Raw genomic sequence first — 14,168 nt, forward strand, 5'->3', positions numbered from 1 at the left:
CTGATCAGCGTATCTTACGAAAATGTGATCAATAAGGGAAATCGAGTCACCATCAATTCTAGTTGGCTTATTTATACACTGTACAAGACCAGCACCGACCAAACAGTTCAAGTAGGCCTACCTGTTCGCGATTAGGTCATCTGAGAACAAATTTATATTAACATCTCCTACCAGTAAGCAGTTTTTATTAGAATTTAAAGCATAGTAATAATTTTCCAACTCTTCTAGAAATAAATTAATGTTAATATCGAATGTTCTATAAATTGCTAGGAGAGAAAAGGACTTGTTCAGTATCTGAAAATCCACCGTTAATCCATAAACATCTCCCAATGTTGTTTGATTAACGCTATAATTTATTGTGCTATTAATGTATATAATCACGCCATCATTTTGATTGCGCTGTTTATCAGTAGCTACCAAATCAAATCCATCTATTGGCCATCCCACCACCCCATCTTTAAGCCAGCATTCGGTCAATACTATTAAATCCAACCGTGTGTTCAAAGAATCTATATACACCAACAATTCATCGAAATTTCTAGAAACACTCCTTATATTAGTACATAATATCTGAAAGCTTAGATCCACGGAATCAAAGAAAGAAACAAATTCTTCTGAATGCACCAATTATGAGCAATGGAAAAATTTAAACTGTCAACTTCATCATTTGATACTAGCAGCCTGGCCACAGCTAGGAAAATTAAAAAATAAAGTGTAATTATTAATTTTACGATTATAAGTTGATATTGAAAAAGCAAATAAGTTGAGAGAGAATATAAACGATTATAAAATAAGAAATAGATGATAAAAAAGAAGAGAATATTAGGAATATGAAATAATAATTAAGAAAAAAAAAAATATATATATATATAGGTGTGGAAAAAAAGAAAAGTTACATATAGAATCCCCCGTGCACAACCAACATTGTTATTTATCAAGGACTGGATTAATATGATGCTAAGAATGAGTATTTTATAAACAAAAACTTCATTACTTACTGTATAATAATGCAACAACAAAATATTAGCCCTCCATACTACTCAATGATATGCTATTTCTCACACACACATACTCGTCAGTCTACAGGCAAATATAATTCATTTAAACTGAGAAACCCATTATTTAAAGATTAGCAAGAGAAGATCGAGATAACGGAATTCAGCTCTAATACTTTCTACCGTTTTCAAAGATTAGCGGTTCAAAATAGAGTCAGTTATCATTAACGATAAAAGGTCCAATAGGTACTATTTACTTGACAGAATAACGATAGACACCTCTATCTCACGAATCTAGCTTATCTAACGAATTGAATTCGTTTCTCCTAATCTACTGTATTCTAATAACGTACTATCATTCAAGTAAGCTTTAATGGGAGCAATGAACAATTATTTAAACTTCCTATTATACAGTACAACAACCCATACATGCGTGCCATTCACACTCTTATTAAATAACTTGATAACTTATAATAAATAAAATGACAGATTAGTTTTAAAATACTCCTTCTTCAATGACAGTTTACTAAGCTCCACTATCTTCTTTACGCTAAATTGTCTCAGTAAACACTAGATTAAGATTTTAAATAACATTACTGTTCATTTCTACGCTTTATGAGATCTAAACTTTAATCTTACTTACGTCGGCATCGTCCTTTTTCTCATTTTTAAGATTATGGAGATTCTCATCACATCTAACAATATGAATTGAACCGCCGTCCTCCCATCTAACTTTTATTCGGCCTACACGGTCGATCCACACATGACGGAAACCCCTCTCCCTTTGCACCTTTTTGACTTGACCGAACAGTCTACGTCTATCCGCCGTTAAGGACTGATTGATGTAAATTGGACTATTTCCCTGCAATTTTATATGCTGAGTTGAAAAGTCTCTACATTGTTTTCTGTTCTTTAGCAGTGCATCCTTGTCCCCACGACGAACAAAACGAACTATTATTCCAGGTGCGATGTAGTCCTTTCTTCTAGGGAGGCGATGACATGCATCAATCGACGTGCGGTCCAGCTTCACGTTCAGCGCCTTCCCGATCTCCAGTATTCTGCCCTGGACGTCCTCGTTGTTCATCTCGGGAACTCCGAACACTCCAAGGGTGTTTCTTCGGCCATATTGCTCCTGATCGTCCTGTATCAGTTCTAACTCCCGAAGTTTGGTTTTTAGGTGCGAGTTTTCTTCCTTCAGGGCGGTTATTGATGCCCTCTGCTTCGCGATTTCCTTTGCATTTTTTCCAGAGTTTTTCTGCAGACAGCTATTTCAGCTCCGAGCTTATCCAGTAGCTCGTCTTTCATTTTTGTCACTGGAGCACTACTACTCGTCGCTGAATTTGTGTTTGCCTTAACTGGAGTAGAGTCTGAATTGGCTCGTTGGAGACGTAAAGCACTGGTACACTTCTTACATGACCAAACTTTGCCGGTTCCTTGAAATACATCGATATCGTTGTCGGTGAGCTCCACAAAAGCACCATGGAACATACAGCTGCAATTCGAGCAAGTTATTTTCGATTTCGATGCACGATTAACCTGTTGTCTGCAGCTCTCGCAACTCATCTTGTAAAACAACAATCGATCACAGTGAATTCTCACCAACTCTTTATAATTTTTTTTTTATAATTATTATAGGTACCAGATTTCAAAGATCAATAAAACAGTTCATGAGTGAGTTCTCCAACTCAGGGAGTCACTAGTTTAGTTCTATTGCAAGAACCAAGAAACGTACAGAATTGTTGTTTCTAAAAGTTTTAGCCTTTTTCAGCTTAGTATCTATTAAATTTGTCTGTACAAATAACATTCATTGTGCCAGTTGCACAGAAGCCGGTTAAATTTTAACCGTGATTGATTCCTCGAGAACCAATCAGAGAAGCCGTCTTATCAAAAAGGCCTTCTCTGATTGGTTCTTGTGGAATTAATCACGGTAAGTTTTAACAGGCTTTTGTGCAACCGGGCCATTCTCTTTTTAATTTCCCATAAAATTTACGAGCCATGCTGGATTCAATTTTATTATAGTTCTCATATAAGTTTTCGTGAGTGCAGAGCATAGGTGAATCGTTGCTATTCATTTAGATGAGCTGTTCTATGGAGGGTGGCTTGACAGGGTTTAGTTGCAGGGTGGTTAACTAACGAGTATTGTGCTCTCAGCTCTCACTGTCTTTAGTCACGTTCTATCTGCTCCCCTTACCACCCCCCCCACACACAGCTTCCACTTTGTTTTCTATTAAAAGCGCTGAAAGTGAAACAATAGCAGAGGCTGAGTAGGATGAGATCCATGTAGGTAGGTAGGTAGATTGTACTTTTCACCCTTCTAAACCACCAACTCCTCCTCCTCCTCAATGCAAAATGAGGAAAACTATTCATCACTCTCATTTTCCCTCCTCAGTATTCTCCTCTCCGTCATACCCTCTCCATCCTCCTACGTTTCTTCTTATTTCTCATCTCCCTCTTTACTCTTTTCTTAGTCCAAAATCTCCTATTTTTCCCCCACTCCTGTATTTCCTCATTCCCTCTTCTTTCTCTTTCTTCATCTCCTGCTCTCCCTCTTCTATGCTTTTCTTCGCCTTCCTCTGCTTCTACTGCTTCCTATTCCTCTTCTCCTAATTCTTGTTCTTCCTCCTCCTCCTCCTTCTCATCCTCTTTATCCTATCCTTCTTTTTGCTCCTCTCCAATTTTCCTTTCTTTTTCTCTTCTTCCTTATTTTATACACCACCGCTTACTCTTTTCCCTCTTCCTGCGCTTCCTCGTTCTCCTTTTCACTCTCCTCTTTCCCCTCCTCTTCATCATCTTTGTTCTTTACTTTCCTCCTCGTCCACTTCTCCATTTTCTTCTCCCATCCCTCCTCTTCCTCCTCTTCTTCTTCGATTTTCTCTCATCCTTCTTCTCGTCCCCTCTTCCATTTCCCCCTTCTTATTTCTCCTTCTCCTCGCCCTTGTTCCCCTCTTCTTCCTTGACCTCCTTTTATCACTCTTCTTTCTCTACCTCTTCCTCCATAATATCCTTTCTTCTACTCGTTATCCCCATTTTTCTTTCTCGAATTCTTCCACGATACATTCATTCTCCTCCTCCTCTTCCTCTCCCTCTTCCGCAAAATAAATAGAAGGACTGAAGAGGAGTGAAGAGATAGAATGAATGATTAGGAAGGTCTATTGAGGTTTCCCACAGCAGTTGGCTATCCTTATTCATAGCGCAGGCTTTCCTTCCGTCTTCTAATTGATGTCACAACTCAATGAACAAAGCTGATCAACTCTCGTCCATTTCATATCAATCAATCAGCAACTATTTCTGTATGCGATAGAAAGAGGTTGACGTATGCCAAGTTGAGTGTTGACAATTGATACAAGTGTAAAATCTGCAAGTAGTGCACGTCTCAATTATTCGACCTAAGAAGTTGGAAGAAAAACTGCCTTCAAAGATTTTACACTTTAAAAAGTGAATATCTCGAAAAATAAAGAAGATACCGGTATCATAACTAGCCTACTGAACAAAACTTGTAGGAAAACTTGTTCAGTTAATCATGTCGCTGGAATTCATTGTTTCTAAGATACATGCGTGTAAGCCTGAAATGAAAAAACTCAACTTTTAAACCACCCTCATCCCTGAAGCACGAGGGGTGGGATGAAGACATTTGATATGTCTACCTTCTAACAAGTCCAAACAAAGCTGCGAAGTCAAATATTGTGTTCCAAACATTCCCTCCAAATTTCCCTATGAATTGATCTATTGTTGTTTAACTGAAAATTTTACACTCCACACTATAACGGCTGGAACAATCGCAGGGAGATGCGTAAAATAAATAAATAATACATGAAATTGAAGGGAATATGATGCTCTATGAGCTCATAATTAGCACGGATTTTTTCAATCACTCGTTGAAAGTTATAAGGCCAAAAAGATGAAGAAATCTGAGCCGGAAGGGTTTTCTCCAAAATTTTACACTTTCGAGAGCTCATACCCAGAAAACTATGAGAGATATGGAAAAATGTTAAGATGAAAATTTTAAGCTAATTTGTGAGCTTTAATTTTGTATTTGAAAAAAATTTCGGAAAGACGCATATTGTTCGAGATATGTGCAAAAACCCAAAATACGGTACTTTCAAACCACTCAACCCCCTTAGCACAGGGAGTAGGAATAAGGACTTTTGATGTGTTTACCCCTTAAGGCTCAACTTACACTTACGCGATTCAAGTCGAGAAGAGACTGCAACTCTAGTCTCTTCTCGACGCAGCATGTGTTTTGAAATGGTGACACTCAGACCAGTCGACTCTGGTCTCCGCGACCTCGCGACTGTAAGACTGATTCGAGCCTCGACTTGAGTTGCGTAGTACCGTGCATTTTTAATGAAAATGAGGTTATGTTTCATGAAAGTGACGTTTTATCATTTTAGATAACACAATAATAAGAATTAGATAAGACAATATATTCATAATAATTATTATAATTTTTTTTGCAAATTAGTGTCGAATTAGATCTTATATTTTTAATAAAGTATGGTTAGAAAATAGAGTAGCATAGAACTGAAGTAGTGACAATGAGCGAAAAAGTCGTAAGTTCGAGAGACTGGAGTCGTACGATTTGAGTCGAGGTAATGTGAGTTGAGCCTTACTATTCTTGAACTGCGAGGTCAAAAATTGTGTTCTACACTTTTCCCTCTATACCTTTTTCTGAGCATTCGTTGCCTGGACTGCATTATAATTTCGATGTACCAAAATCTTAGGCCTATGAAAGGCTCTAGGCTTCTCAGTTTGGTCGTTTTCATAAACTATTTTTACTTTGTGCATAAAAATTGACATGGTATTTCTTCTAATATTTCTAATAAAGCTTTACTTATTACTGTCTATATTGCATTTACAAAACATTTTGTTTTACAGAACTTATTTATTGCACGGATTATCTTGATCTGACCACGTCAGATCGTTTGAAAACTGTCAACCATTGTGCTTTTCCCCTTCAAATACCAAATTATTGATAAATATTTTCGGTAGTAGCCTACTGTAGTATGAATAATAATCAATTTCTATGTAATATCACTTATAAGATTAATATCTCAATATCAGTTGTTTATTGTTGTGTATAGGCTACTACTTACACAGGGGTTCTGTGTATACTGCTTACACCTTTCTTTGATCTAAATCTGAAATTGCGAATGATTAGTATTATTTGTTTCAGAAACGGTTGGGCTGGTGCCATTGGAGAAATCAGACCATCCTTCATGAAAGTTGTTTGTCCCACTGCGTAAGTAATTACTTCAATTCGTTAGTTTCTTATCATAGCTATTTGAAATATTTTTCGTAACATTTTTCAAATGATTCTAAATTATATACTGTTTGTAAACTTGAACTTGAAATTTACACTAATTTGATGGATGATTAATCAGATTAAACGACTCACTCACTGAATTAATGACATAAGTGTCAAAGTACTTGAATAGATATGACAGAAATAGTATTGTGGGAACAAATTTGAGGTGCCTGGGTTGATGAATGAACTATACATATTCATAATTTGAACACGCATTGATAGTCCCAGTCTCAGTTCATTCAATTTGCAATTTACGTTTGAATGGCTTCATACAGGAAGTTTCAAATAGTACACATCGTATTTCTTGAACTGATTCTATAGGTGGAAATGAGAGAACAAGCTCTTCTAAATATCTTTGTTACTAGATTAGAAGGTTCTTGAACCCACCTAAAATTGTCATTTTTCCTCCAACATTTTCCTAATTCTCACACAATATCCAAACACATTGATTCTTCAAATTTTCTTGATGTATTGTAATGAAGGTGATTTCTTGTTAGATATCAATTAATTCTATAGTATTATGTATTGAAGATTTTCGTGAAATAAAACTTCTTGAAAATGTCACTTATCACAGAAATACTGGGAAACTAGTTTGTTAGGCCAATATTAATCTGTAGTGAATGTCTTGAATTCCACTGAACTAGATTTTACTAGAGATTCATAATAGTATAACAACCGTAACTAGTTTCTAAAATGTTGAATGAACAAGTGGTGACAATAGGCCTATTGACAATGTCAAAATGTGACGATTTGAAATAATCGTTTTATTCAATCGACACATTGTGGTATTTTTACTGACTTTAATGCTTATTTCTCAGATCTGCAGTCTATACTCGGTTAAAATGCTTCATAGAATGATAATCTATTATATTTTCAAATACCATACTCTTGAAACCTGAACAAATATGTTTTGTTATCTACTCGAGTAAAGTAATCCTACTGCTATTGTTTATTGTTCATTGTTACAATTAATTCCATCTTTGAAGCTTTCTTTCAGAAAACCTCTACTGCTACTAATTTTCAGTTATTTGCCAGTTGTTTTCCACTAGGATTTGCGTTCTGAAATACTTTTAGTATAATTAATATTTTTTTTAGAGATTCAAGATTTCTTTATTGCGAAAAACATTTATATACAAATGCATAGCATCGTCATAAATTAAATAAAAAGTATTTACATTCAAAGAAATAAAAATTCAAACACAATCATACAAACAGCAAACAAAGATACCATCAAATTAGAAACTCCTCTTTTCTATACGGGAATTTTTCTATTAAATCGTCTTTACTACTCGTCACTTCGGTTTAATCGAGAGGCTAGTTTAATCTATCTATCCCTTGTGTATTTTAGGAATACTGTAAATCTAGAGGCCAGTTTGATCTATCTATGCTCTGTGTATTTTAGAAATACTGTAAATCTAGAGGCTAGTTTGATCTATATATTCTCTGTGTATTTTAGAAATACTGTAAATCTAGTGGCTAGCTTGATCTATCTATTCTCTGTGTATTTTAGAAATACTGTATTTGAATTTTCTAAAAGAAAGTAACGATTGTATTATTACAAGTTTATATTGTTTGGTTTGAAGATTATTATACGTATATACTATATAGTGTAAATATTATAAATTAGAAGGCTTTTGCAAAAGACAGCCAGTAAATCATTGATATGATTTTAAAGGTTTTTAAGGTGTCGATTTTTTAAGGTGCATACAGACTTGAACTCCACGAACACGCGCATTTCATTTTACTCATAATCTGTACCTTACTGTTTCTGTACAAATACAGATATTATCAGCTGATGAAAAGTGAAATGCGCGTGCTAGTGACGCTCAATTCTGTACGCAGCTTTATGGTTTGCGCCAAAACAATAAATAGTGGGTTTTCACACCAAAGCTGGGCCAGGCCGGACTGAGGCGAGCAGAATCCGCGTGCGCGCTAACTATGCAGGAGCATTCAAATCAACGCCGGGCGATGCCTAGCGGTGTCGGGCCGAGCCGAGCGGATTTGTGCAGTCGGCTTGACGCCCAACTCGAGCGTTTTCGGCCAAGCGGATTCTGCCTTCTTTCAGTTTAGTTTGATCTTCCCACGTAGTGTATTGCGCAGTATTTTGTATTTTTAACTTGAAAAATGTCTTGAAATTGAAATTGAAATTTATTCACAACACTGACATATTTTACAAATATTTTTACAATGCAATCATTATAAAGAAACAGTATCATGATGAAAAAAAAGAAAAGAACTTCATTAGCTTAATAGCTGTGATTGAAGTTCTACACTATTGTTATTGTACATTATAATATGAACGAGACAGTCACTTGATTTTGGTAACTAAAATAAAGAAAAAGTCTTTTTGCAATTTCACACAAACAGAATTAGAGCAATAGTAAAAAACAAAAAAGAAATAATAATAAAACTGAAAAAAACAAATAAAATATAATTTCTTGAAGTACCTAAACATCTATACAATAAATATATAACATAAAAAGAATAGATAAAAAATGAATAAATAAATAAACCTCTGTCACCAGTCAAATGTTTAACAATTGAGTCTAAAACCAGTCAAATTGAGCATCAGTAAAATAACAAATAAAGGCAAAAGTTAAATTTAGTACAAAATTGTTCAAAATACTACAAGGAAATACTGAGGGAGAAATACTATTAATTCAATAAAACTGATTTACGCGGGGAAAAAATGAAGAAAGTCTAAGTAAAATCAAAAACAAAAACAATGAATATTTACATAGAATTGTTAATTCGTGTTTCTTTTGTGGATTTGTGGAGAAATGGATTCCAGTGTATAATCAAATCTATGGAAAATCATTCTAAAATATCTCCCAAACCTTTCTTCGTCTTCTCGGAGTTGCTTGTATAGAGTTGCGAACTGTCCACTAGTCTCGTGATCTTTATTGATATTGTGAGTCCAGGATCTTCTTCCTCCCCCATGTTCATCATCAAGTGAGGAACTACTATCCAGTAACATCATCATCATCATCATCAAGAAGATGACATTATTATTACACTTTCAACTGGCAATGAGAACTTGATCTGAGAGTATGCACTTCTCACTACAAGGCTAGAAAACCTACTGAGCGAATCGGCAATCGGCTTCAGTGCGAACGCAAGCAGATTCAGCTCGGCATCGCATTGCTCCGCCCGGCTCGGCTCGGCCCGGCTCAGCCCAGCTTTGGTCTGAAATCCGTCTTAGCATTCTCATATGTACAGATTTTATTTGTTGAAAAAATCAATTTTAATTTTTTTATGAGAAATAAAGTCAAAATACAGTTGGTGCTATCCAACGTCATTGAACGTCACCTGTTAATTTCATTGCGGAGTGAAAATAAACTTTAATTTAATTTTTTTCATTATGATTTCTCATAGCACTACTTAGAGACTAATAAGCTATTCATTCTATTTTGACTTGATAAGAAACTAATAAATTGGTATTGATTGAAACTATTTTAATTGATAAGAAACTATCACACTTAAAATGTAATGTAATGAAAATTTTGTTTGTTGTCAGGCCGACACAGCCGGTTACACTGAACAATGGGATCAGGATGCCGTCCTGGTTCGACCTGCGCACTTTGGACGCCAACGGCCCGGAGGACGAGGCGGGCATCAAGAGCGCTTCCCAGCAGGTGAACATTGCCTTCTATCCTTTCATTATAACAGCTAATTTGCAAAAAAATCATTGTAAAAATTATGCCAGAATCATAATGCGGCTTTTACAAAGATGGTGCAGAGGAAGCGCATGCTTTTCGAACCGATATTACTCTGCGTCGGGAGGGGGTATTGACCTTGAACAAATGTTGGCAGATGGTCCATACTATGTCTATGCCGTTTCAGTCGCTATGGAGCGTTGGAACGTACAACATCGTGTATTCGCTGTCGAGCAGTTTTTTTTTAGAAACAATGAATCTGTATTCACAGTGCAACGCTTTTCTGTCAATATTTTAGAGTTGGACGTCCAGGTGCAGTGCCTGATCGAAATACTATACTCCGATGGGTTGCAGCGTTCAGAAGTACTAGCTCTGTGATGAAAAAGGAAACCACCTGGTCTTCCCCGATCACTTCGTTCTCTGGAAAATGTAGACCGAGTCAGAACGGCAGTTATTACTAGTCCTAGACGACATGGTCTCAGGACTAGACGTTACCGACTCGGTTTACATTTTCCGGAGTACCGTAAGAACTGAATGGGGAAGACCAGGTGGTTTCTTTTTTTATCACAGAACTAGTACTTCTGAACGCTGCAACCCATCGGAGTACAGTATTTCGATCAGGCACTGCACCTGGACGTCCAACTGTAAAACATTGACAGAAAAGCTTTGCACTGTGAATACAGATTCATTGATTCTAAAAAAAAAACTGCTTGACAGCGAGCACACGATGTTGTACGTTCCAACGCTCCATAGCGACTGATATGGCATAGTATGGGCCGTCTGCCAACATTTGTTCAAGGGCAATACCCCCTCCCGTCACCGAGTATAAGCGGTTCGAAAAGCATGCGTTTCCTCTGCACCACCTTATATTTATTTTTATTTTATTTATTTATTTACAATGCGAACGACACTAATGCAATAACATTATAGAAGATAAAATAATAAGGTAGTCCTTGTGCTATTTTTCTTCCAAATTTTATAGGTGACAAAGTCCAAGATAAGGTTAGAATTTTACGTGTACAATTTTTATACAATTTTAGTCCAAAATAAACACGAAAACTATAAATTTTGAATTTAGATGACTTGAATTAATGTTATTTGAATTAATGTGTATTGAGTTAATGTTATTGAAAAATGTTATTTCTTCTTCTTTTTTCACGGTCAAGGCATCATTGCCTGTTCCGAAAAAACTAGAGCTGTATCATCAGCAAAAGAGATTTGTTTGTTTATTTTTTTGTTTTTAAAGCTTTCCAGAGACTAATCAGAGTATAGGAATTGTCAAAATGATGATCAGATGGAATAACAGCCATTAATATTAATTTTTAGTAAGTCATTTATGTAAATTAAAAATAATAATTGGTGAGAGAACTGGGCCCTGAGGTAGGCCGAACTCAGTTAGATTTACTCTGCTTGATTTTAATATCTGGGATCTATTTTGTAGATAGCCTTCAAAAAGTTTTAAAACTGGTACACGGAAAACTATATTTTCCAGCTTTTTAAGTAAAGTTTGATGAGGGATGGTATCATAAGCCTTTGCCAAATCCAAGAACACAGCAAAGGTTTTTTTATTCATTAAGAAGTTTCCAGACACAATCCTCACCAGTGGAGACATTGCATCCTCAGTGCACTTCCCCTCTTCAAAACCAAACTGATTTTCTGTTATGAAATTATGTTTGCTGAGATAATTAAGAATACGCTTTTTTATTATTTTTTTCAAATATTTTAGATAAAGTACTAATCAAACTGATAGGACGATAATTTTCTGGAGATTTATTATCGCCTGATTTGTATAAAGGTATAATCTTGGCTACTTTGAAGTGGGATGGAAAATGACCGATCTCTAGACATTTATTGTATAATATCGATAATGGCTGTGCTATGTAATGAGCATTATTTTTCAAGCAAATATTACTAGTCCCATCGACCCTGGGTGACGAATTATTTTTTAAGGTTTTGATTAAAGCAGATATTTCCTTAGAGTTTGTAGGGTACATGAAAAAAGAATGTGGAAAATTTTGTGATTGATTTGTAGGCAACGCTTGTGTGCTATTCGAGTTAATCGTACTATTTAGTTTTTCTGATACGTTCTGCCTACTTTTGAAAAATAGTGATTTAGAATTTCTGGGTCAATATCTACTGGTTTATTTTTACGTCGAGTGTCTAAAATCTCCTCTATACAATCCCATGTTTTTACTTTCCTTGCCCTATTACCATAGGTAAGAAAAGTATTGCTTTCCAAAAAAAATTAAGGTACCCTAATTTCAAGTTTTCTATACGTTGCAAGGTCCCCTGAGTCCAAAAACATGATTTTTGGGTGTTGGTCTGTGTGTGTGTGTATGTGTGTATGTCTGTGAACACTATAACTCCATTCCTAATCAACCGATTGACTTGAAATTTTAAACTCTAGGTCCTTATACCATGAGGATCCGACAATAAGAAATTCAATAAAATTTAATTAAAAATGGCGGATATTTACTAAAAAACCATTTTTTCACGGTTTTCTCGAAAACTGCTCTAACGATTTTCTTGAAATTTATACCATGAATAGCTATTTATAAGCCCTATCAACTGACATGAGTCTCATTTCTGTGAAAATTGCAGGAGCTCCGTAATATTCTTGGGAAAATGGCGGATAATTACTAAAATCCATGTTTTTCACGATTTTCTCAAAAATGACTCGACCAACTTCTTTCAAATTAATACCCTGTATAGTTATTTATCAGCTCTATCAAGTGGCATGAGTCTCCTTTCTGGAAAACTAATGGGGGGTCCACCCCATCCTTGAGAAATGGACTTTGTAATATGCTTTTCTTGCATGAGTTAGGTAGGTAGGCTAGAGCAGTTCATAAGAAGAACACAGTCGAGATATTTCATCTGTAGAACAACAACTGTTTCGACGACTTTAAAAAAAATCATCACAACATTTACACAAAGGATAAAGTACTCTGAAAACAATTATATATACACATAATATGTACATATCTATATATATAAAAGCGAAATGGCACTCACTCACTCACTCGCATAACTAAAAATCTACCGGACCAAAAATGTTCTTATTTGGTAGGTATGTTCAGTTGGCCCTTTAGAGGCGCACTAAGAAATCTTTTGGCAATATTTCAACTCTAAGGGTTGTTTTTAATGGTTTAAAGTTCGTCTTTTAGCATGTATATTCTTCTTCTCCCAATCTCTTAATTAGAATTGAAATTTCCATATCATATGTTACTATAGAACTATAATCTAGATAGAGTACCTCTTCGAAACAGTTGTTAACTGGCAACTAAATTAATAATTTTGTCAGGTTGGCATTAAGTTGAGTTGATTTTGTTAGGTTGGCACCAAGTTGAAGATTTAAATGCATTTATCGCGGAAAAATTGATTGGGCACTGCTACTTCAATCCTGGGAATATTATATTACTAGCCGTCAGGCTCGCTTCGCTCGCCATATCTGTTTAGCCAGACGTTTAGTCTGGACCCCCGACTGGATTGTCCTAATATAATATGATAAAAATGAAAAAATGCAGGCGAGCGAAGCGAGCCTGCTGATCTCATTCTTGGACGATCCAGTCGGGGGTCCAGGGGGCGGAGCCGATATGGCGAGCGAAGCGAGCCTGACGGCTAGTTATACATATTATTCTGTATATTATACATAAGTCTGATCGTAGTTTCTAATATGTTGCCGCCAATCGTCATTATGTTATTCCCCTAAATTATTCTCGTTTAAGAATAAGGCTTACAGTTCAATGAGCAAGGAAAGTTGTGTGAGTGTACCACACCAGATTTTTTAATATTGCCTTGACAATTCGCTATTTTATTTTTATAATAATCGATTTTTGCTTTACTAATCAATGCATCTAATAAATTCCTATACTTTTTATACTTGGCCTGTAGAATCGTATTGAAAGGTTGGCTATTGAGTTTCTTGTGCATTTTATCTCGTTCTCTAATAGACTATCAGACCTGAGCTTACCTATTTTTTCAGGAGTTTATTCTTATTTGTTATTTTTATTTGTTCAGTAGAAATATTTACATAATTTATCAATTTATTACAAAAATTATCAATGTTATCATCCAAATTTATATTTTCCTCGGAAAAATTTGTTTCATCTTTCCAAGTCTCTTCTTTCAGTTTATCAATTAGTAATGAGTACCTAATTTACCTTTTTAACTATTTTTTCATTAATATCTCTATTAACTAAGTTCGAATTTCCA

The 14,168-nt window shown here is 35.4% G+C and overlaps 1 protein-coding gene across 1 annotated transcript in view; it reads left to right on the forward strand.

Annotated features, from left to right (window-relative positions):
• LOC111055891 (acyl-protein thioesterase 1) overlaps positions 1-14,168 on the forward strand; it is a 40,235-nt gene that overhangs the window by 12,638 nt on the left and 13,429 nt on the right. Inside the window, exons 5-6 of the mRNA XM_039428433.1 lie at positions 6,169-6,234; positions 9,818-9,935. Coding sequence (XP_039284367.1) covers positions 6,169-6,234; positions 9,818-9,935 — 184 coding nt within the window. The remainder of the gene's footprint in view (positions 1-6,168; positions 6,235-9,817; positions 9,936-14,168) is intronic.

Source organism: Nilaparvata lugens, chromosome 5 (assembly GCF_014356525.2).
Source record: "Nilaparvata lugens isolate BPH chromosome 5, ASM1435652v1, whole genome shotgun sequence".
Taxonomy (NCBI): Eukaryota; Metazoa; Arthropoda; class Insecta; order Hemiptera; family Delphacidae; genus Nilaparvata; species Nilaparvata lugens.